Source organism: Solea solea, chromosome 11 (genome assembly GCF_958295425.1).
Source record: "Solea solea chromosome 11, fSolSol10.1, whole genome shotgun sequence".
Classification (NCBI taxonomy): domain Eukaryota; kingdom Metazoa; phylum Chordata; class Actinopteri; order Pleuronectiformes; family Soleidae; genus Solea; species Solea solea.
The window spans coordinates 1,530,095-1,552,454 of NC_081144.1; the positions used below are offsets into that span (position 1 = coordinate 1,530,095).

The following is a 22,360-nucleotide window of genomic DNA, read 5'->3' on the forward strand; positions in this document are numbered from 1 at the left end:
GCATTGATCTGAATGCAGAAGCTCGTCACCTCTGATATAGGATGTATACCATTAGTGGGAGAACTTGTCATTTGCTAACCAGAGCTCCTTCATGTCCTCTACGTCTAATGCTGTAGAGGACATGAAGTGTTTCGACAGATCTTTAAAAGGACGGACATTAGTTGCATTTATTTGTGAGCAAATGTTTTAATTAAGTTAAGTCGGAAATAGAAAAAATGTAAACACTACTACCAGACAGGAACAAAGAGAAATACACAGTTTGTGACGCTTGAAGAGACAAGTGAAGTCCCCGGATGATGTGAGAAGCACCTTTCCCTTGAAGGTACCAGAGCTAGAGCGGCTCCCCCATGACAGTCAGCTGACTGGGTGACACAAAACCGCAAGTCTGACCCAGAGCTTTGGCATTTCAATCTGTACCCTTGTCATTCGAGTCCAGTTTGTTACTGCATATCTTGATTCAGTTTTAACTGGTTAGTCGTGATCGTAGAAGAGCAAATATTACACTGTAAAGAAGTCACGTTTAAGAGCACAAGTGTGAGAGTCCGCCGTAACAAGCTCATACTGGCGCTGACATTTCCTGCACCCTGTGGTCATTTCTCCTGAAGTTATCTGGACTCTCATGTCGGTGTATCTCTGCAGCAGCACAGAGCTAACACAGTTCTGAAGATGTCAATGAAGGCCTTGTTATGGGAGTGTTGACGGTGGCACAGCAGAGTGCTATTGTTCCCGCCGCTGACACACTGTGTTTTCTATACTGACCAGAGTGATGCATCGTGGGTGACGGAGGGACTCTCCTTCCCGAGACAGCGCTGGGATTGTGTTGTAAAGAATATACGTTTGATTAAGGGCTGTCTTTTATTGTCTTTTATTCGGCCATTTCGTTCAAACACATAAAGTCACAAACAATAATATATTACCTCTGAAGAAATGACTCATAATTTAGTTTTATTGAACTATCTCTTAAAGCTCCACAGTAGCACAGTATATATAAAAGGGCCAGTGTATGAACATTTGTGAGAATTAGTGACATCTAAGGGTGACAAAAGTCTTATCCTGCTTTCACACCATACGCGACAAACCAGCGTTGAGATTCTCCCGATGACATCACGTACTCGCCAGCAGCCACACTCTGCTCATAACAGAGGGGGAAACGTTCATTTTTGTATGAACTCTTTCTCTTGTGGAAACATCTGCAGAGAAGAAGAGGTTTCACAACTCAGCCAGTTCCACTGTTTTACTACTTTTTCCTTCTCTGCAGACGTTTCCACAACAGAGAGAACAATGCTTTGGTTGACGGTGAAAAGAAAATGCCATCACTTCTGTTTAGCATTACACCCGAAATCGTCAGGGAACTACGGCGGCCATCGCTTACCAGAAAGGATGGAAACACTCTGCCATTTGCTTCTTCTTGTTCTTTATTGGTTCGTGCATAGAGTTTATGTCGGTGAAGCCATTCAACATTATCTGTTGTGTTTTTGTTAGAAACAAGGGCAATTATCAGCCCTGATCAATAAGTTAAATGAGGATTAAAAGCTTCTGTTTAGTCTTTGTCAGACTTTCCTTTATTGGAAATGTGCAGTTCCAAATGTAGAACAGTAATGTACAGTATGTGATTAGGTGTAAACTGACCTTGGGCAATCACTACGTTCTACTGTGTATCCCAGCCAAGAAAACATCACTGAGATAGTGAGGGTTTCTCCGCCAGAGAGTTCATCTGGATTATTGTAAACAGAACAGGAAGCTCATATTGAGCCAGTTAAACAAAGAACATTCGCTTCTTCATTCATTTACTTTGTCCAGGATCACAGTGTGTGTTTGAGCCTCAGCTGCAACATGTTTCTTGTGTGATATGGAGACAATAGTGCTCATCAGAACACACAGCTCAGATTAGATAGATTAGTCACAAATGGAAACTATATGTTGTTTAGAATTTTCACTCCTGGAATTAAAATGCGTCCTGGACTTTGTTTTTTTAGACTTTACTTCTTTTCTATCTTCTTTATATAGAGTATATTGGACACTCTAAATTGAGTGACCGTGAGTGTGAGAGCGAATGGTTGTTTGTCTCTTTGTGGCCCTGTGATGGACACCTATGGTCCTATGTCAGCTGAGATTGGCACAGTGCCCCCTGCAACCCTCATGTGGAGGATAAAGTGGTAGAAAATGGATGGATGAACCCCACTGAAACAAATTCCAATAAAGTATTGAATATTGAACATGCAGAGGTTAATTGGACACTCTAAATAGACTGGAGGTGTGAATGTGAGAGTCAATAGTTGTTTGTCTTGTGTGCGAATGAATGAGTGAGTGCATAAAGTCGACTCCATATTTGCCTGCTGTCCACACTGAACCAACACTTTGGACCTCCCAAAATGAAGACGCTGAAAAGAAACACAGCTGGATCTATTCTGGTTACAAAAAAACAAAGAAACTGTGACGCAGTTTCCAGCATTGACTTCCTGACTGGTTCTTCTCAGCTGTGAAATAATAATAATAAAAAAGCTCTGAAATACAGATTGGATGCAGACTGCTTTGATCTGAGAAAGCTGTGTTTAAATAAAAACCCAGTGGTATGGATTTAGCCCGCGTGATTAGCTCCCACAATGCGTTTGTGATGACGCAGTCGCTGCTTTCACACCTGAACTCGGTGCTGTCGCCTTGTAATTGGATCTCTCAGGTCTGACTGAAGCACACACACACACACACACAAAATGAGCTGTTGATCATCTCTCAGTGTGCACCTGGTTCTCCACCTTTATGCCTGTGTCTCTGTGTGTGTGTGTCTGTGTGTGTGTGTGTGTGTGTTGTACTTACTGAGGAATCTCTGACTTCAGGAGTGACTGCTTCAAAAACCAGTGGATTGATTGATAGATTCGTCATGATGTTGCCTCAGTGAGCTGCATGTACCGTGTGGACCTGTGAGTCGATGCAGGGCCAGGACAGCAGGACCCTTTGAGGAGTCGTTTAAACTTTGGCCGACGTGAGGATGAGAGTCACCGTTATTTAATGCTGATGCATTGAGGATGTTTAACGTAACAGTTTACATCTCTGTGCTCGTGAAATATTCTCATGTTCAAGAGTGGAGGAATTTCAATGTTTTCAGCGTTGACATTTCAATATGATAGCGATACTTCAGCATAGATATAGTCCCTTGAAAACCTAGAAAGATGATATCACTTGCATTCAGTCCCTTCTTTAATTTAAAGAAGTGCACACTATTGAAGATCTTTTATTAAGATGACCTGAGATGAATGGTTGTGTCAGAAGAGATTGTTGATTTGTTGATTTGTCAAACATTTACTTTAAAGCACCTCAAAAGGACGCTAACATCTGTCTGTAGTCGCAGCGCACATGAATTAATGTATGAATGAATTAATGTATGAATCGAATAATCATTCATACAGCTGTCTCGAATTAGCGACCTATCAGCCAATCAGAAAATAGTATTTACTGTTGCTGGGCAGAATGGATGCATTAACACAAAATATGTAATTCAAATACTTTACACAAAACTACCAAGAGTTGGAACTGAAACATAAACAAAAACATAAACCATGGCTCCTTCTAATGAGAGTAAGGTACACAGCTAAGTACAGTGAGCTGGAGAAATGACATCAGTGTCTGTTAAGTGTCTGTTAAGTGTCTGTGAGCCTTTAGAGCCAACGCTTGCATTATTTTCTGCAGTTTCTCCTGATTTGTTTAATTGTTAAAGCTCTTTGTTGTTTCATGTGGCTGTCGGTGGATGCTCACATCAGCACATGCATAAATAATAACTGCTTGATTTAGAAACCTTATCACCTTCCTAATGAAATATTCCCCCTCTCCAGACTGCAGTAAAAAGAGACTTATAAACTTTCCTGTACAAATAATTCTCCTGTTCCTGTCCAAGCTTTGTTTGCGTTTGCTTTTTCAAGATCCAAATAACATTCTTGCACAGTATCAGATCATGTTCAGTGCTGCAGTGTAAGTACACGCTGTTCTACTGAATGTGTTTGTTTCATACTATCATCAGAGGACTGATGTTAGAAAGACGATTCGTACTTCACGACCAGATCATTAAAGCTTCTTATTCCCAGTGACATCTCTGTAAATGTGTGCTTGATTCTTGGGATTCTCTCAGAATAAAGAACAGCTTTGTTCCATGGTTTGGCGGTCAGCTCTCTGTGTGACAGAAGCTGCTGCTGCTGCTGCTGCTGCTGAAGTAAACACCACATGAAATGCTGGTGGAGGGCTCAGGTGGCAGCACCTACTGTCACCCAGCTTTATTTAACACGCAGTAACTGGTGCATGCAGCGTAGGATGGATTTGGATATTCAATGGATGGGCCACGCGGTCTGTGTAGTGGTTTAGGGTTAGGGTTGATCAGTGTTTGTCAAACCTGGAAATGATGATGTTCTCGAACCAAAATGATTCAGCTTTAATGATTTCTTTGGAGCAAAGAAACAAAGAAAATATTCATATTTAAGATGCTAAAACAATCAGAAATGTTGTTTTAATAATGAAAAAAGCTTCAAACCGATTAATCAATGATCAAAATAGTTGACGAATCATTTATTAATCGATTAATAATCGTTTCATTGAGTAATTGTTTCAGCTCCAGGCACATCCAGTGTTCTGTATCGTATCGTGAGAGACCCTGTGATTCCCACACCTAGTAAAAAGCCTTAGTAAAAAGCCTTAACCAAGTGCTTTTTTGTTGAGTTGAAAAAGTTGAAAAAGGACACATGGATGATCACATGGTGGGTAATTAAATTGGATAATTCAATATTCATTTTCCCCAATTTCCTGAAAACGGCCAAAAGTGAGACACATAGTTTAAACACGACCACATTGATCAGCTTTTATTAGTATATTTCAACTCTATGACTTCACATTATGACCCGAGCTCTTCTTATTCTTCTCAAAAGCATCCGAGTCAACTCTCTTCTTGGAGCAGTGCCCCCCCCCCCCCCCCCCCCTTTCTATTTTGGTTAACTGGGTTGGAAATAAACCTCTAAGTAACATGGCAATAAACCAGATGTGGGTCATTTCACCATGTAGATAAAAAGGTCTGATGGTTTTAAACTCTCTTCAACCTGTGCCTCTTTTTTTTAACCCCCTTTCTCTCAACTCCACAAGAAAGAAAATGAGTGGAGCTCCCGGAGAACTGGGGCATTTTATATAAAGACAACTCAGTTGTGTCTGGCTTTATGGATTACAGTTCATTTATATCATAAGCATTTTTCTCTCTGATGGGTTGTTTATTCTGTTTCCCCAAGCAGCGCAGGGACTCAAGGAAAAGCTTACGAGCTTATATTCTGCGCTTGGTTTTTGCCAAATTGAAAGCGAGATGGTTTTTCGTCCTCACAACGACGAGGAGAATGACTCAGACAGTTTGATGTGAAGTGAGGGGAAATGTGTTACCTGCTAAACTAGGTTCTGACTGGCTGCAGGGCTGGCTGCGCTGTTTTCACTTCCCCGCTGCAAGGAGGTCATGTTTCTGTACTGGAGAGATGTGATCAGGGGCAAAAGCACTAATCTATGAAGACTTTGGATATGAATAATTGAAAAAGTAAAGTTAGATACACTAACTTTTAATGCTTCACCAATACTTCATCACAAACAAATGCTTTGTTGTGTGTGTCTGGTTAGGCAGCCATGCAAGAACACAATAATGGTGTCCTTGAAGGACAATGACACCAAAAGATGAAAAGTATAAACCAAATTATGGATTTGTCCTTCAAACTTCAGCACAGACGCTTTTCATTCTGCACCACAAGTTTGAAATACAGCATGAGTTGTTCCATAATGTCTGGTAATATCATATTATGATCATTTTATTGGTATCATATCTTTAAATACATGTGTTTACAAAACAAAACCAGAACACTGTGGGACCAAAAATCTCAAAATCAGAACATCACATCACAAAGAAAGCAAAAGCAAATGAAAGAATAAAGACAAGTCATAAAAACACTCAAACCCAAGATAAAAACATCAGGACAAAGTCTCTACGTAGTGATTTATAAGAGTTCAGTGAATCCGTGATCCTTATGTCCTCAAGTAGGTCGTTCCAAAGTCGAGGGGCGCCGTTCGCAAACGTTGTGCATCCATCTTACTCTACCTGACGTTGTTGTAAAAAGAAATGACAGCGTGCCGTGTATTTGTTCCACAACATTATTTATAAGCGTTGACTTTTCAGCACAACCTTGAAGCCGCTCGTCCCATTTCTGCCGTCTCTGCCAGCTGACCTCGTTACACCGCTGTGACGCTGGAAACGGAGTAGTTTGCATTTCCTGCTATTGAACCTGTGCAGTGAGTAGTGTTAGGCCTGCAGCACATCTGTCCACAAGGCCAATCCACAAACAACGGTGTCGCTCCAGCCTGCCAGCCCGTGGTGAGGCCGAGCTGACCCACGCCTGAGTGCCGTTGACGGGCTGTTGGCCTCATTTCAGAGTCTTCTCTCTGGATTTATAGCTTTGTATCGCTCTCATGCTACAACTCCCTTCATCTGTCTTCATCTGTCAGTCTCCTGCTCTCTTACTCTGCGTTCCTCTGCTCGGTGCACCACATACACGCCTCACCACTCCACTTTGTTATTCTTTGCTGTTTCCTGATTCAGTCGAAGCACTTTGGGCAAAGTCCTTCATTATAGAGGAATGAGATACAGTAGATGCAGAGTGCAGTGGTTTGACAAAGAGGCTAAAAATGCTATTCATCATGAGCAGGAAAGTGGCCATTTAACCCCGGACCCTTATGTTGTGTGCAGAACTGCTGTGTGTTGACTTTGTCGATCCATCGATTATTAATTAGTTTTTTCTGGGAAATGTGAACACTTTCTCATTTCTTTGCTCCATATACCCCAAACAAAGTCAAATTAAAGCCCGAAGAAGTCATTAAAATGAAATATGTTTTGCTTTGTGGACAAATTCGGATTCGACACAATGTCACAGATCTGCTTGTATCCTCCTGTACAATTTGTTTTGATCGTATGAAGTTCAGTTTCAGTGATTTTGTGTCTGGGCCACACGGGACGTGTGAGCAGCACATCTGCGTCACGGAATGTCCGGCTCTTATTGACGCACCCACGCATGAGACATGGAACAGGGGTTGTCTATAAAGATAAAGCAGTGGATATATTGTTATTTGTAGACTCGAGTGGGTGTGGATTTTTATTCTGTGAGGTGCTGTTAAGTGGCAGGACTCAGTTTTGCTTGTGTTATGCTTTCAGTTTTCAGAGAGTGTCTGTGTCTCAGTGCAGGTGTGAACAGCACCTTCACTTCTAACTTTGTCAGTGCCTCATGTTTTCAATCTCCAAAAATGTTCTTTATTTTCTTGATTAATCAATTCCATGTTTGGTCCTTAAAATGTCAGACAAAGGTTTGACAGCTGTGCTCACTGTGCCCTCTGCTGGACCATGCTGTAATTGCTTCAGATGGTGGGATGGGCTTCTAGGCAGGGCCACTTCACACCAATTTTTTTTTTTTTTACTAATTTCCAGAGATAAGTGTGTAATTTGATCATCAGATGAAGTTAAAAAAAATTTTTTTTAAAACATTTGGAAAAAAGTCAACATGAAAATCTCTTCCTTCTAAGAAAATAAAAGCCCTGCACTGGTTATTTTTTTACTGTGTTTTTGTCAATTATAACAAGTTTCATGAGTAAAAGATCTGAAAAATTGTAAGAAAATCGGTCAAGTGACAGACGACGTGCCAGTAATGGCGACACCACTTGATGGCGAAACACACAAACGGCTCGCCGGATTCGTCGATAGCTTATCGCTCTGAGACTGGTTGATAAGCCATTTACTTCCAATCACTCACTCTCTTCCTCCCTGTGGAGAATTCTCTCCAAGAATCATGGGAATCATCTGTGTGTGTTTCTGTTGAGCCTCACAGACAGATCTCAGCCACAGTTCTGATAAAGGTAATAGGTCTCGAGAGTTGCTTTGATAAAAAAGAACCCCGTGCTCGGCCTAGAGAATAGAGTTCTCCTCTCACTGTAAAGGAATGCAGAAAATGCTTGCACAACCTCCCAGTATTGCAACACTGACCCGGGCAGGAAAAGACGTACATGTGTCCAAGTCTGTGTTTGTCTAAAAAACAATATTTATCTTGGTAGAATGTACAGAATTCAATCTATCATGAGCTTTACTTACTGGTGCAGCAAAGTGTTCTTCTTTGCATAAACAGTAGAAATAAACAGTATAATGTGATTTACTGGATTTTTAAAGGTCAAGAGTGATTAGGCTTCCACTACTAACTGCAAGTTAATTGAGATTGCAGTACAACCAAGTGTAACATCCACATCCAAATACACTACAATTATAATAAAGTGTCAACACCAGTGATGAAGTGTGTTCTGCTATACCGTTCATATGTGGGTTGCCAGGCCACGAGTGCAAGTACCTACGAAAACAGAGCACACATGGTGAATTTAATTATATTTACTATTAAAATTATTCCTTGATTGTTTTTCTGTTAAAAAGCAGAGAATTTTCAGTGATTATCCAGATAATCCTGGCATGTTTGTAATGGGAATCGTCTGGCAGACGACACCACTGGTGAAAACATCATTATGATGAAATTCTCTGGTGCTGCAGGATTTCAAAAGCCCCAAAAAGTTTAAGGAAATACATTTTGTTTGTTGACGACTCAAACAAATGACTAAACCTTTGTTTATTGGTATTTTTGCAGATAGAAAAAAACACAGTGGCTTTAAAGTCACTTTTTTTCATGAAAATGACAGTTAAGTTCCAATTGTGAATCAAATCACAGCTGCAATATTTGTCAAAATAATATAATAATAATAATGATAATAACAATAATAATAATGATAATAATATGATAAATAAATATCTTCTCATGTGTCATCGTACAATAATAATCAACTATAGCTGCAACTAACAATTATTTTCATGATTATTATTTCAATGATTATTATGTCAATTATTTTCTCGATTAATCGAGTAATCGTTCGGTCCGTAAAATGTCAGAGAACGTTAAAAAATGTTGATCAGTGTTTGTCAAACTTGGAAATGATGATGTTCTCAAATGTCTTGTTTTGTCCTGAAGATGAAGATTTTAATGATTTCTTTGTTATATGGAGCAAAGAAATTAAGTATATTCCCATTTAAGAAGCCCAAACAATCAGAACTCTGGTTTTAATCGTGAATAAACCTTCAAACCGATTCATCGATTATCAAAATAGTTGACGATTAATTTAGTAATGGATTAAACAATCGTTTAATCGTTCCAACCCTATAATCAACATAAACACTAAACACATTATATGTCATGTCATTTAGCAGACGCTTTTATCCAAAGTGATTTACAATGGAATTGAGTACAATCAGCCAGTGGTGGAGTTGAACTTGCTACCATGATGTCTTTTGCACACAGAGTACTGGTCTTAACCACTGAGCCACTCCACCCCCGAACACAAACAGACAGTGTTGAAAATAATCCCTCTATGTTTTTAAAGACTTGTGACAAAGACACAAACTGAGCAAACTGTTTATTTTGCGGCTGAAAAATGTCAGCTTGGTTTCCTGGAGATATATTGCAGTTACTTTTCCCTCACACTCTGGGAAATGTTGAATTTATTTAGCAATACAGTATTAATATACAGCTAAACAGTAACACACACACACACACACACACACACACAGAGCTCAGAGCTCAGAGCATTCCCATGAAAACGTGCTTTCAATTGTTTCCAGAGACGAGTCTCGAGAAAAATGACATCTGTCACCCAGGAAATTCCCAACCCTGGTCGTCAGGGAACACTGCCCTGCGTGTTTTACATGTTACCCTGCGTGTTTTACATGTTGCCGTGCGTGTTTTACATGTTACCATGCATGTTTTACATGTTATCCTGCATGTTTTACATGTTGCCGTGCGTGTTTTACATGTTACCCTGCGTGTTTTACAAGTTATCCTGCGTGTTTTACATGTTGCCGTGCGTGTTTTACATGTTACCCTGCGTGTTTTACATGTTGCCCTGCGTGTTTTACATGTTATCCTGCCTGTTTTACATGTTATCCTGCGTGTTTTACATGTTGCCGTGCGTGTTTTACATGTTGCCGTGCGTGTTTTACATGTTACCCTGCGTGTTTTACAAGTTATCCTGCGTGTTTTACATGTTGCCGTGCGTGTTTTACATGTTATCCTGCATGTTTTACATGTTGCCGTGCGTGTTTTACATGTTACCCTGCGTGTTTTACATGTTGCCCTGCGTGTCTTACATGTTGCCCTGCGTGTTTTACATGTTGCCCTGCGTGTCTTACATGTTGCCCTGCGTGTTTTACATGTTGCCCTGCGTGTCTTACATGTTGCCGTGCATGTTTTACATGTTGCCCTGCGTGTTTTACATGTTGCCCTGCGTGTCTTACATGTTGCCCTGCGTGTTTTACATGTTGCCCTGCGTGTCTTACATGTTGCCCTGCGTGTTTTACATGTTGCCCTGCGTGTTTTACATGTTGCCCTGCGTGTTTTAGACACACCTGATTCAAATAGTCAGCTCATCACCAAGCTCTGCAGAAGCCTGATAACGAGCTGTTCATCTGAATCAGGTGTGTTGGAGCAGGGCAATATGTCAGACATGCAGACATGCAGGGTAACATGTAAGACATGCAGGGTAACATATGAAACATGCAGGGTAACAGTAAAACATGCAGGGCAACATGTAAGACATGCAGGGTAACATGTAAGACATGCAGGGCAACATATGAAACATGCAGGGCAACATGTAAGACATGCAGGGTAACATGTAAAACATGCAGGGCAACATGTCAGACATGCAGGGCAGTGTTCCCTGACTACCAGGGTTGGGAAACACTGCATTATATGACGGCTGCTTATGCCATCTTGTGGGCATTATTATGTAACTGCAGCAGTTTGACAGATTTCCGTGATGGTTCTTGTCAGTCATGTGACGTGATCACAGGAAACAGAAGCAATATTTAAAGAAGATGCTGTAATTAGTTTGCTTTTACCTGGTGTGACGTGTGCGCACGCGTGTGTTTGTGTGTGAGTGTGAAGATGACGATGAAGACATGCATTCTGGATGAGGGTTCAGAGCAAGTGAGGAGAAAGGAGAGGGGGGAGGGAGGAAGAGAGACGGGAGAGCAACACAAGAGACACAAGTGAAGCTGTTGCGATCGGAGAGAGAAGGAGGGAGAAGCAGGAGAACATCATGAGATCTCTGCTGTGAAGACAAGAGAGAGCGAGCGGTAACAGCCGTGCAGCCGGAGGGATGCTGCTCACGCTGCTTTTCTACCTTCGAGTCAAAGGTAGGAGGAATCTGGAAACAACTGCAGACAGTTTTGGGTCATCTGTTTCACACAGTGACAGACAGAGAGAGTGAGTGGAAGCACAGGATCTGAGCTAGTGTTGCTGAGGCAATTGATATTAATCATGAAGAAAATACTCAAATACTTAGTCTTCTTGTGAGTAACATGCAAACTAAAGTCTGTGTGGACAAGGTCACTTCAGACTCCACAGCTGAACAGAGCGTGTGTTTTCACCAGCTGCATCTAAAGTGAATGTGTTCTGGTTTCTTTTTCATTCATTCTTGCTGGGAGCATGTGAGGCTCTGCTGTCCTCTGCTCACTGTCACCTCTAACTACAGTGAGTACTCTCACTTGTACTCAGTACCACTGAGCTGCTGCTGCTGCTGCTGCTGCTGCTGCTGCTGCTGCTGCTGCTGCTGCTGCTGCTGCTGCTGCTGCTGCTGCTGCTGCTGCTGCTGATTGGGATCTTTGTAACCCATTTAAAAACCTCCAGTCTTCCCGGAGAAGTGACCAGTAACAATGTTATGGTCAAAATGCGTGTTCCTCTTGATTTAAGGCAGCCTGGTTTCCCGGAAAAACTTTGAATCATTTCTGTAAAGAATCAAATGTTACAGGAATGTTACATTTTGGCAAGTTTTTGTTGTTTCCTGTGTGTCATATCAACAAAGTGACGCAGTTATTTTGAGTATTTCAGTGAATATTCTCACAGGGAGGAGGAGGAGCTGTGTCGAGACACATGTTTGATCGCGATATCTTGAGGACATACCGGTTTGTCTTTGTGAATAAGCTCTTTCTAAGGTCCCAGACCAGGATTTGAACCCAGAACCTTCTTGCTGTGAGGCAACAGATGGTCATTTTCTGTGCCTCAAACCTAAACCACATTCATAACCAGGAAACGATTATCACCAACCTCATTTCCTCTCTTAAGCCCAAAGTGGTTAAAACACTATTGTGCTGAAAAGCAGTGATTTATGAACTCACACAGATCAGTGGTTTACCATAAATGTGCAGCACAGTGGCAACATGAGATCCTGGTGTTCTCTCAGACGACAGATATAAAGCCTTACAAGTGACTTTGATTCCTTTATTACCTGCACTTGGTCTGTCTGTCTTTGAGCAGCATGACTCAGAAGTGTCTAACAACTGTGTTCCGTGGCTGTAAAGCGACTGATGGTTAAGGTCAAACCATAACAACTCAAACTCAACTAATAAAACATAAAGCACACTGAGCACTTTAAACACACATGAGGCGTTTATGGTAATATTTGTATATGTATCTCGCTTTGACCGTGGCTGGTGGACACTGCTGCCTCCCAGATGAAGGTCACTGGTTCAAATCCTGGTTCAACCAAAAGCCCTTCTGTTCTCCACCTGTGCACGGGTAATCTGTTTCCTCCCACAGTGGAAAAACATGCAGATTAGGTTGATTGGACACTCTTAATTGACCAGACTGTGACAGTAAATGGTTGTTTTTAGGGCTTTTTGCCCGAGGTCAGCTGGGATTGGCACCAGCTCCCCGTGACCCTCATGTGGAGGATAAAACAGTAGTCAATGAGTGAGTGAGTGAGTGAGTGAGTGAGTGAGTGAGTGAGTGAGTGGCTTATTTTAAAGTATAGTACATGCCTTACGCCTTAAAATGTCCACCTATGACCATTAGGTGGTGGTGATATGGATATAGACTCAGGATTTTTTTACCCTTGCGAGGTAGAAGAGTGTATTGACACTAAAGTTGGAGTGGCCTTGCTGGAAGTTTGTGCTTTCTTGACTCTCTGTGTTTTTAATTGTCAGAAACACAGACCAGATGACAAATATATGAGACCTGTGATGCAGACAAGACAAGAATTCATTTTCAATAGTTTATGAACGTTTTTGTTTTTACAAAGCTGAAGGTCTGTGCTGTTTAAAACCCTTCATCAGCTGCTGGAGTATGAAACACTCCTGTATAATGTGCAAAAATAGTGACATCATCCACGTGTAAGTTCCCAACTGTCTCAAGGACGCAACCTCAGTGTCCTCAGTGCTGTCCACCAAGAGTGCGAGAGAATGAGGACAGGACAGTAATGATGGATCTAAATAACTAAGTCACAGAATTGAAATGGTGTAGATTTTTTTTGTGGTTGTAACAATTCTTGTAAAAACCAGTGATGTTCCAGGTGCTCAGATATTTTGTTCCCATATTTTGACACATGTTGCATCGCACACACAGTATATATATGTATATATATGTAATATATGTATATGTATACATATATTACATATATGTATACATATATTATATATATACATATATTACATATATATGTATATATGTAATATATGTATATATATACATGTATATGTAATATATGTATATATGTAATATATGTATATGTATACATGTATATGTAATATATGTATATATATACATATATTACATATATGTATATATGTAATATATGTATATATATACATATATGTAATATATGTATATATATATACATATATTACATATATGTATATATATACATACACATATTCAGTGTAGTATGTTTCATACATGAGATGAAATCTGTGTTTTTATGGGACACTGCAGCTGTGAGACACACTCTCCTGCTGATTATGTAACCACAGTGCACTCTCTCTCTGTGTGTGTGTGTGTGTGTGTGTGTGTTTAAGAGAAATGGAAATAATTGCTCTATGCCGATAGCAACTTTCCCAACATTGTTCTGTTAAACTAAATGCTCATTTATTGGATGTTCAATAAGTGACACACTTATTGTGATACATATATATATATATGTATATATACATATATAAGTATATATGTATATATACATATATATGTATTGATTTAATGAGCAGTGATGTAATGCATCGTTGCAAAGGTGAGAACATACTCGTCGATAAACAATAGATTCATACTGATCATATTTTAGAGCTGATGCTGATTTTACTGAAACGAGAAACACAAGAAACACTGAGGCACGTGAGAACAAAGAGAGGAGAGTAAAGACGAGCACTTCTCTGCTTCATGACAGACTTTATGATGTCTGCCGCATCACTTGAGGATGTAAGGAAGGTCCTAAACCGTCCTGCACATTTGCTTCATCATTTTCAATATTTTAAATAGCGCACCGTCAACGACACACTGTCTGATTTGATGAAGATTTACTTTACTGTGTGTCCAGAAAAGTAGAAGCGCTAATGTCGTCCAGCCAACTTTCAAAAAAGTCATAATGCATTTGTGTCCACTTTAGAGGAAACATGTGACGTGTAGATATGTTGCCATGGTTGCCACGCACCCTTCATGTCCTTCCTTATCTCCTTTAGGAAACCCCCTAAGGTCCTTACAAGACTTTATGTGACACCTAAATCCGGATCAAATCCAATTTTACTTACTTTTAAATAAGACATCTTTTGCCTTGTCTGTCCTCTTCTTTTTTTGACACTGATTAAAAGGACAATTTAACGGTTTAATTAAAAGTCAAAGTAACAAAGTTAGTCACGGCTCTATTGAACTGTCTCCATCACATGTTGAGTCTCATTGTGACTGAAAAGGCCTCGAGGCTGTTGCATCGATCCTCAGGCCTTTGTTTTGGAAGTGGACGCCTGACATAATAACCTCACGTCATGTAAACAGTGGAAAGTTTGCAGCAGAAAACAAAGTGTCCACAAATTAACTTTATTCTGTTCGGAAAAAACATCTTTAAATGTTTTGTTTTGAGCGAACGTGACATACAAACATCTTTAAAAGTAACACTTTTGTGAGATAAAGTTCTAAGTGGGAGTAGATGAACATCATTTGAAAACAAACATTAGATTTGATTTGGTTTTTAATGTTGAAATTACTCACTTTGCTTAAATGTAACCACAATAGCCTGTAAATGTTTAGCATTACCCTCATTTCCTCACTTCTGTGAAAGAAGCAGTAAAAATCACGTTGATTTTTAAGTCGGTCTGAATTAAAAACGTAATAAACCAACACTAAACTGGGTTTCTACAACTTCTATTATGAAAACTACCCAGCCTGATGATTAAAATTCTAATTTTGATGCAGAGAAACGTGCGCTCACATTCTGCTTTATCTGTAATTTGCAGAAACTGTTTCAGTCTGTCGTGCACGATTCCTGCTGAAGTCAAAATCAAACACTGCCGTGCAGCCTGAAGGCCTTATGATCCTTTTTTTTTCCTCCTCATTTTTCTTTTGAAGAGTTTTTGAGGGAGGGGTCATTCACTGTGAGTAGTAACTTGTACTACTGCTGCTGCTGCTGCTGCTACTGCTGCTACTGCTGCTGCTGCTGCTGCTACTGCTGCTACTGCTGCTACTGCTGCTTCCCAGTGATTCAGAGAAACAATGTCTGGAAATGAGTCAAGCGCTCGTAAATGTCCTGTCCTGGAGAGATGTGGTAGTACCACCCTGTCCTCCTGCTCCGCGGCTCCACGTATAAGCTACAGTCTCACACCGGCAGGCCGTCCGCTCCTCTTTATGCCCTCTGCGGACAAAATGGCAGGACTGTGCGTGTTGGCCTTTGCATCTGGAGGTGTAGTATTGTGTCTCTGATACGAGTGCTTTGACTTGCCTGCAGTGTTCCTTCCTTTCTCACTCTCATTCTGGCAGCTTGTGAAGGAAAAATGGGGCCAGAGCGACTCTGGCGCTGCTCTGGAGGGAGATGTTGTAATAGGTCAGCTGTCGGAAGGACTGCCAGCCAAGTGCAAATGGTGTGTGTGTGTGTGTGTGTGTGGGGCTCAGCAAGGCATGCTATCACCTTCAAGCTGCGAGGACGAGCCTAGAAACATGTCAGCAGGAAGTGATCCTCACCCTGAACTCTTAAGTGATATTAAATCGTAATTTTCCTGGTTCTCAAAAGCGCAGCCTTTAGTTAACGATGCAGAGACGTTCTTCAGTCGGTTACCGAGAGTGTTAAGTGACCAATTATAGAATTTAGCAGAGGCTGTGCTCCACTTTTGTGCCGTCATGACACTGAAATGTATACACCCATTTCTTTCCATTTTTTTTACTACTACTAAAACAACTACTAAAAGACAACTCAAATTAGAATTCAAAGAACTTTATGTGTCCCCGAGGGGCAATTTAGGGCGTGTAGAGCCGACAAACAGAAGACAATGTAAAGGTTTTTGATCTATGTCGGACATTTTAATTGTTAGCATTTCCTTCTAGAGTCCCAAGTTTCCCCCCCCGAACGACAACTGAGCGGAAGTGAAGGAGCTGGCTGGAGGTTATAACAGTTGTGACAGTTACATTACATGTCATTTAGCAGATGCTTTTATCCAAAGCGACTTACAATGGAATTAAGTACAATCAGCCAGGGGTGGAGTTGAACTTGCGACCATGATGTTTCACACACAGAGTACCAGTCTTAACTACTGAGCCACCCCACCCCAGTTGTGACATTGGTAACAGTGGTAACAGTGGTAACAGTGGTAACAGTTGTAACAGTTGTAACAGTTGTGACAGTTGTAACAGTGGTGACAACCTTAAGTTGTAGTAGAACAGCCAATCAGAGCGCCCTGTTGCTATGATCTGCCCTGTGATTGGTTGAAATCTCCTGTGACAGACAAGGGTTTGTTGTAAGGTTGTAAACACAAACCTCGATTAGATGCAGAGCTGTCATTGTCTCTCTGAGAAGGTTTCTGTGAAGTTAATGATCAATAATGACAACAGCAGTCTGTGAATATTACTGAATCGTTAAAACATATGTCATCCATTTATGGATTTATTATTTCTATTGCCAATTGACCTAATCATTATTAATGAGTAGTATATTTATCATGGAACGGCAGAGACGCCCAAAAAAACCACTTTAAGAGGAAAACATTCATTGGTTCAGCCTCTGTGTAACCACACAGCTATTCATCGTCTGTCTGATTAAAGACATTAAGCCAAGAGCTGCAATTTACCACTTTGTCCAAACATCTGTTGGAATTAATGATTTAATCACACAACGCACACTGTATTTAGCATCTGACGTGGGCGCTGAGGAAGCGTGACATGATGGTGTGGGTTCACTTTCCTCACACGAACTGTCTCAGCGGCGCATTCATTGTGTCGCCTTCCCCAACCCCCTCACTGGTAAGAACTCAGGGAGAAATACTGGGTAACTATGGCAACACAGTAAAGAGAATCTCCCAAAGTAGGCGTTACTTTCTTCTTCTCCATTCCTTGAGTGAACAGTATACGAGGGAGTTCACAGATAAGACCTGGAAAAGCCGGGGCCTGTGTTTGTCTCTGTGCGTCCTCCCTCTGATCTCCTCTGCCCTGAATCTGAGCAAAGGAAAGATGCAACAATGACACACACACACACAACTGCAGAGCTCTTTATGGCAAAGCTACTTGTGTTTTCTCAGAGCGTTCTGACCGGAGTTTGTGCCGCAGTGGAGCCTAAATCCATGAAGTCGATATCTCTTGGGCCAAATGTCTGTTTAAATCCCTCGTTCTCTGTGGCTGTCGATTTGCACGGAGTGACGAGTGATAAACTTCAAAAGAACAAATATTTGGCTGGGGCAATAATCTTCTGAGTGAGACTTGTGAATCACAAACATATACACCAGGACGGGAGAGTGACAAAGGCGACAGAGTGAAGTCAGTCAATCAAAACATAAACTGCTAAATTCAGTCACCTTATAAGTCTTAGTAGACAGAATATTGAAAGATATGAGTGTTTAGTTGCAAATGTACACGTAAACAGAAGAATAACATAAACAACTACATTCTAAAAAGATATAAACAGCTCTTCAAAAACCATGTCATCAGTCCTTTCAGACCGTTTAAACTATGAAGTTGTTAACAACACATTTGTGCTGAATCATTTCAAACTCTTTCAAAGACGTAATTCTCCAACAGTGTCACAAATATTCTTCTGCCATGAAGACGAAATAAACTGCCCTCAACATGACTCAGCTAAAAGACTGTTGCTTTTATTTTCATTTTTACAATTGCAATACATTACAGAGTATCGTATCGGCTCATCCCCCAAAAAATATACTAGATTTATTTACAGAGATACAGAGAATTAGCAATGAAATACTGAAGCTTATAACTTAATTAACCAACAATGAAGTTCAACTTAATACTAAATGAATTGCCAACTATTTTGATAACTTATTAATGGGTTTGAGTGTTTTTTGTTGCGTTTTTTTTTTTTTTTTTTAGCAATTATACAGTTTTAGATAATAGCTCATTATTTGGCAGGCAGTCTGTTGGTAGATAGAGAAAATAGCTCATTATTTGGCTGTTATTCAGTTGGTAGATTTAGATAATAGCTCATTATTTGGCAGGCAGTCTGTTGTTAGATATAGATAATAGCTCATTATTTGGCTGTCATTGAGTTGGTAGATTTAGATAATAGCTCATTATTTTGCAGTCAGTCAGTTGGTGGATATAGAGAACAGCTGACTATTTGGCAGGCAGTTATAAGCTCTGTCTTCTTAACTGTGAACATTTTAACAAAGACATCTTTAAAACTTAATCAATTTGGTTCAGAGACAAAACAGGACAAATTGAGAACCTTTGGAAATCACCGGTCAACATTTTCGGACATTTTTTGGACCAAAAACACAAATCGATTAATCTAGAAAAAAATCAACAGGTTAATTGATTATGAAAATAATCGTCAGCTGGAGTTTGTGTTAAGGGAATAAGATGTAACTGAATCAACAATGAATGTGTACATTTGCGATTGATTGTATAGTTGGTGCAGGGTAAAGAAGAAGACAGTGACATTTGTTAAAACTGTGTGGAACAAGATTTCACCTGAGGTCGTGCACATTTAAACACAGACACAGTAAATCAGAAAGAAGAGAGGAAGGGACATTGTTGTTCCTCCACACTACTTTTCTTTGCAGATGGTGTCTTCCTGACATCCTCCCTGCCAACTAAGAATAGCTGGTGTATGGTATAGCTGGGCTGTGGCTACCATAGCAACAGAGGTAAAAATGAGTGAGTGGAAGAGGATGTCACACACACACACACACACACACACACACACAGACTGGGAAACCAGTGCAGACAGGACGAAGAGTTCCTGATGCGGATCAGCCAACCACTTCACTCCAGTGTGTGGTATTGATCATTGATTAATATGGTTGATTTGTAAAGCAGGTCATTTAGATCAAATTCACCACTCACTGCACTAACATGACCTTTACTTTACCAAAGGTTATTTTCATTACCAATTAATCTGTTGATTGTTTTCTCGATGAATCAGTTTTAATGATTATATACCATAGTTTACAAAATGATTTAGTAATCGACTTGTCACCGCCTGTGAAGATAAGCAGCAGACAGGCTTAAGTTGAAAAGACACAGATTGAAGGATTTAATTAAATTTACTTTGCAGTTGCAGTTGAGTAGGATCTAAAATATTTTGGACTTGGACTTAAAATGTGATTGAACTTCAGGATATCTCCACTAGGGATGGACATTACTAGCAAAAATGCAGTATTTGGTGGTATTATTCGTTGGATATTCAAATATTACAAGGAGCAGCTTTAAGATGGATTTAAGGAATCACTTAAATTTATTGGAGGATAATGGATGGGTGGATGGATATATATATATATATATATATATATATATATATATATATATATATATATATATATATATATATATGTATATATATATATATAGGTGTATATAGTTAATAAGAAGAATCACAGTAACTGATTGGCTTTTCATAATCCAATCATCTTGCCCATCCATCATCTCCATATCTGACCATTGTTATTATTATTATTATTATTTTTTTTTTTTATCTAATCTTTATTTTACCAGGATAATCCCATTGAGATTACAAATCTCTATTCGAATGGTGTCCTGGCCAAACACACACATCAACAAAGAGACAATAAGAGACAATAACATCCGAGAGCCAATGATTTAGATTCTAACATTCTTCAGACTGAATTTTAAATGATCCAGAGAAACCAGATTTTGGAGTTTAAAGGGCGTTTGGTAGCTTGTTCCTGTCTGTAGGAGCTTTTTTCCACATTCTGTTCATACAGTGGTGACGGAGAGCGGGTGAAAGTCCTGAGTAGAGCCGTGAGTAGAGTCTGTACATTTTTTGGGGAAAATATAAACTATAAAGACAAATAATACCTCGGTATACACGTTTGTACCAAAGAGACCTTGGACAGATTTCCAGAGCAGGTCGTCCAACCCGAGAATAAAGTTCGCAGTGATGAGTCAGATCTTTACAGTTTGTGATGAAGCGAAATGAAGTGTGGTGTATACACAAGCCAGCATAAGCAATACCTGGCCGGTATATCCCCACAGTCCATTAAATATTGCTAAGTCTATGAGACTTGAAATACTAAATCACTAAAGTACCTCTTCCCCTTCAAATTACAGAGCTGACCTTATTTCATTTTTTGGCATATGACACTAAACATGAGGACGGGTCAATATAACTCTGAATATTTCTCATCGGGCTTTATAATATGCATCATGAATATTGGTCACATTGGTCTTCAGCGGTTATCATAATAAACGTCCACTGCTGTTTTGCTGTGTCATGGAAAATCTAATTAAAGCGTTGCTCCGTCTGACGTGACACCCTGAAATCCACATTTCCTGCTGCTAATATAAATATAATGGCTCCCCACAGAAGTCACTTTGATTTTAAATCTCATTTTCACACTTGGAGTGGACCGCGACTCAGCAATATGAAAATCCGAAATGACGTGGTGTCATGATACTGTAGACACAACAGTGTGACAACCAGTGGATGAAGTCAAACATGAGACACTAGGTAAACCGAACCTTAACTGCATCTCTCATCTTTATTTCATCATATCCATGTCATTGCAAATGGTCTGAGGGACGTTGAGGGACGTTAATACCAAATCTAAAAAGGTCAGTGATCATAATTCACTCACTTCAGGAGCTTATAGGGAAATAAATATTGACTTTGGAGCTATTTAAGTCCAGCTTGGACTTTCCAAAGTTGTCCCAGAGGGTCTCCTGGTTTAGCTTTTTGACCTCACTTTGTCTCAGCTCACGTTCGTCCGCAGTCTTTGCTCAGGTGGCTCTTTTTTCTTCGAATAACTGGGACACGTGTCACAAGGTTTTAAATGGATTTCCAGGATGTTTTAACATGACCAGTGTTCATAAATGTAAAACCTTTAGAATTGATCCAGTAGATCAGTTTGCCCGGCAGCTTCGTAATCCTATGGGGCAACTGTATCATTCTCTGTAATGTCCACGAAATAAAAGCTCATTTTCATAAATAAATGGCCGATCTGAGACTTGAGAGTAAAAATAAGCGGCAAACATAAAGAGGGAGACGGGGGAAATCCTCATATGTGGTGACACAGTGTTGTGCAGTGTCTACGGCACATGTGTCAAACTGGTGGCCCGGGGGCCACATGTGGCCCTCCAATCAATTACATGCGGCCCGCCCACCACTGTGCAAGGTAATGGAATAGAGACAGAATGTATTTGCCGGCAATATTTTTATAATAGTAGACATTTGTAATCATTGCTTTATTAAATGTATTACACTCAACATGAAATTACATATATTTAAGCTGTTTTAATCACAATTCTCCTCGTCATTATTTGCAAAATTTTCAAATTAGTTCTCTATTTTTGTGCATCATAAATATGTTTTTATTGTGAATCATTTTATATCAAAACAAGCACTTTTACTGTCTAATATCATAATGAATATCTTATATTGCCCACCGGCTACTAGAAAGTTGTTTTTCCACTTTTTTTCCTCTATGTCGGCCCCCGCTTGACCAGACTATATGCTCATTGGCTAAGGTTTCATCCATGGACACATCACAATCACTCGTTTCAGACATCAACATCATTGACAAAACCACTAGTTTCCAGAGCAAGTCACTCATCTTCATTGTCCACATTCAGCCACTGTGGGAGCAAGTTGCTTAAAATGGAAGCAACAGCCGAATCGAAAGCCGTCACCGTGTTAGGCCCCGCCTTTTCGTGCACCCGTTTGTGACTGGTTCCCATTTTTCAGAGATTCTGTAATTGGCCATCTTTACCAGATGTTTCTGCAGAGTGAAGTCAAATTGCCGGCAGACAGAAAACATGTCAGCAAACCTGCTTGTTGCTGTTTTCAAGGA

General features: G+C 40.1%; 1 protein-coding gene across 3 annotated transcripts in view; it reads left to right on the top strand.

Moving 5' to 3' along the window:
• The window catches only part of prkcz (protein kinase C, zeta), a 125,177-nt gene that overhangs the window by 55,549 nt on the left and 47,268 nt on the right, over positions 1–22,360 (top strand). Inside the window, exon 1 of one of the 3 annotated variants that reach the window (XM_058642146.1) lies at positions 11,146–11,272. The exons of 1 other annotated variant lie outside the window; for it this stretch is intronic. In XM_058642146.1, coding sequence (XP_058498129.1) covers positions 11,236–11,272 — 37 coding nt within the window. In that variant the 5' untranslated portion in view covers positions 11,146–11,235. Of the gene's footprint in view, positions 1–11,145; positions 11,273–15,740; positions 15,793–22,360 lie in introns of those variants that run through there. One more of the 3 variants, XM_058642145.1, reaches the window with a different exon arrangement.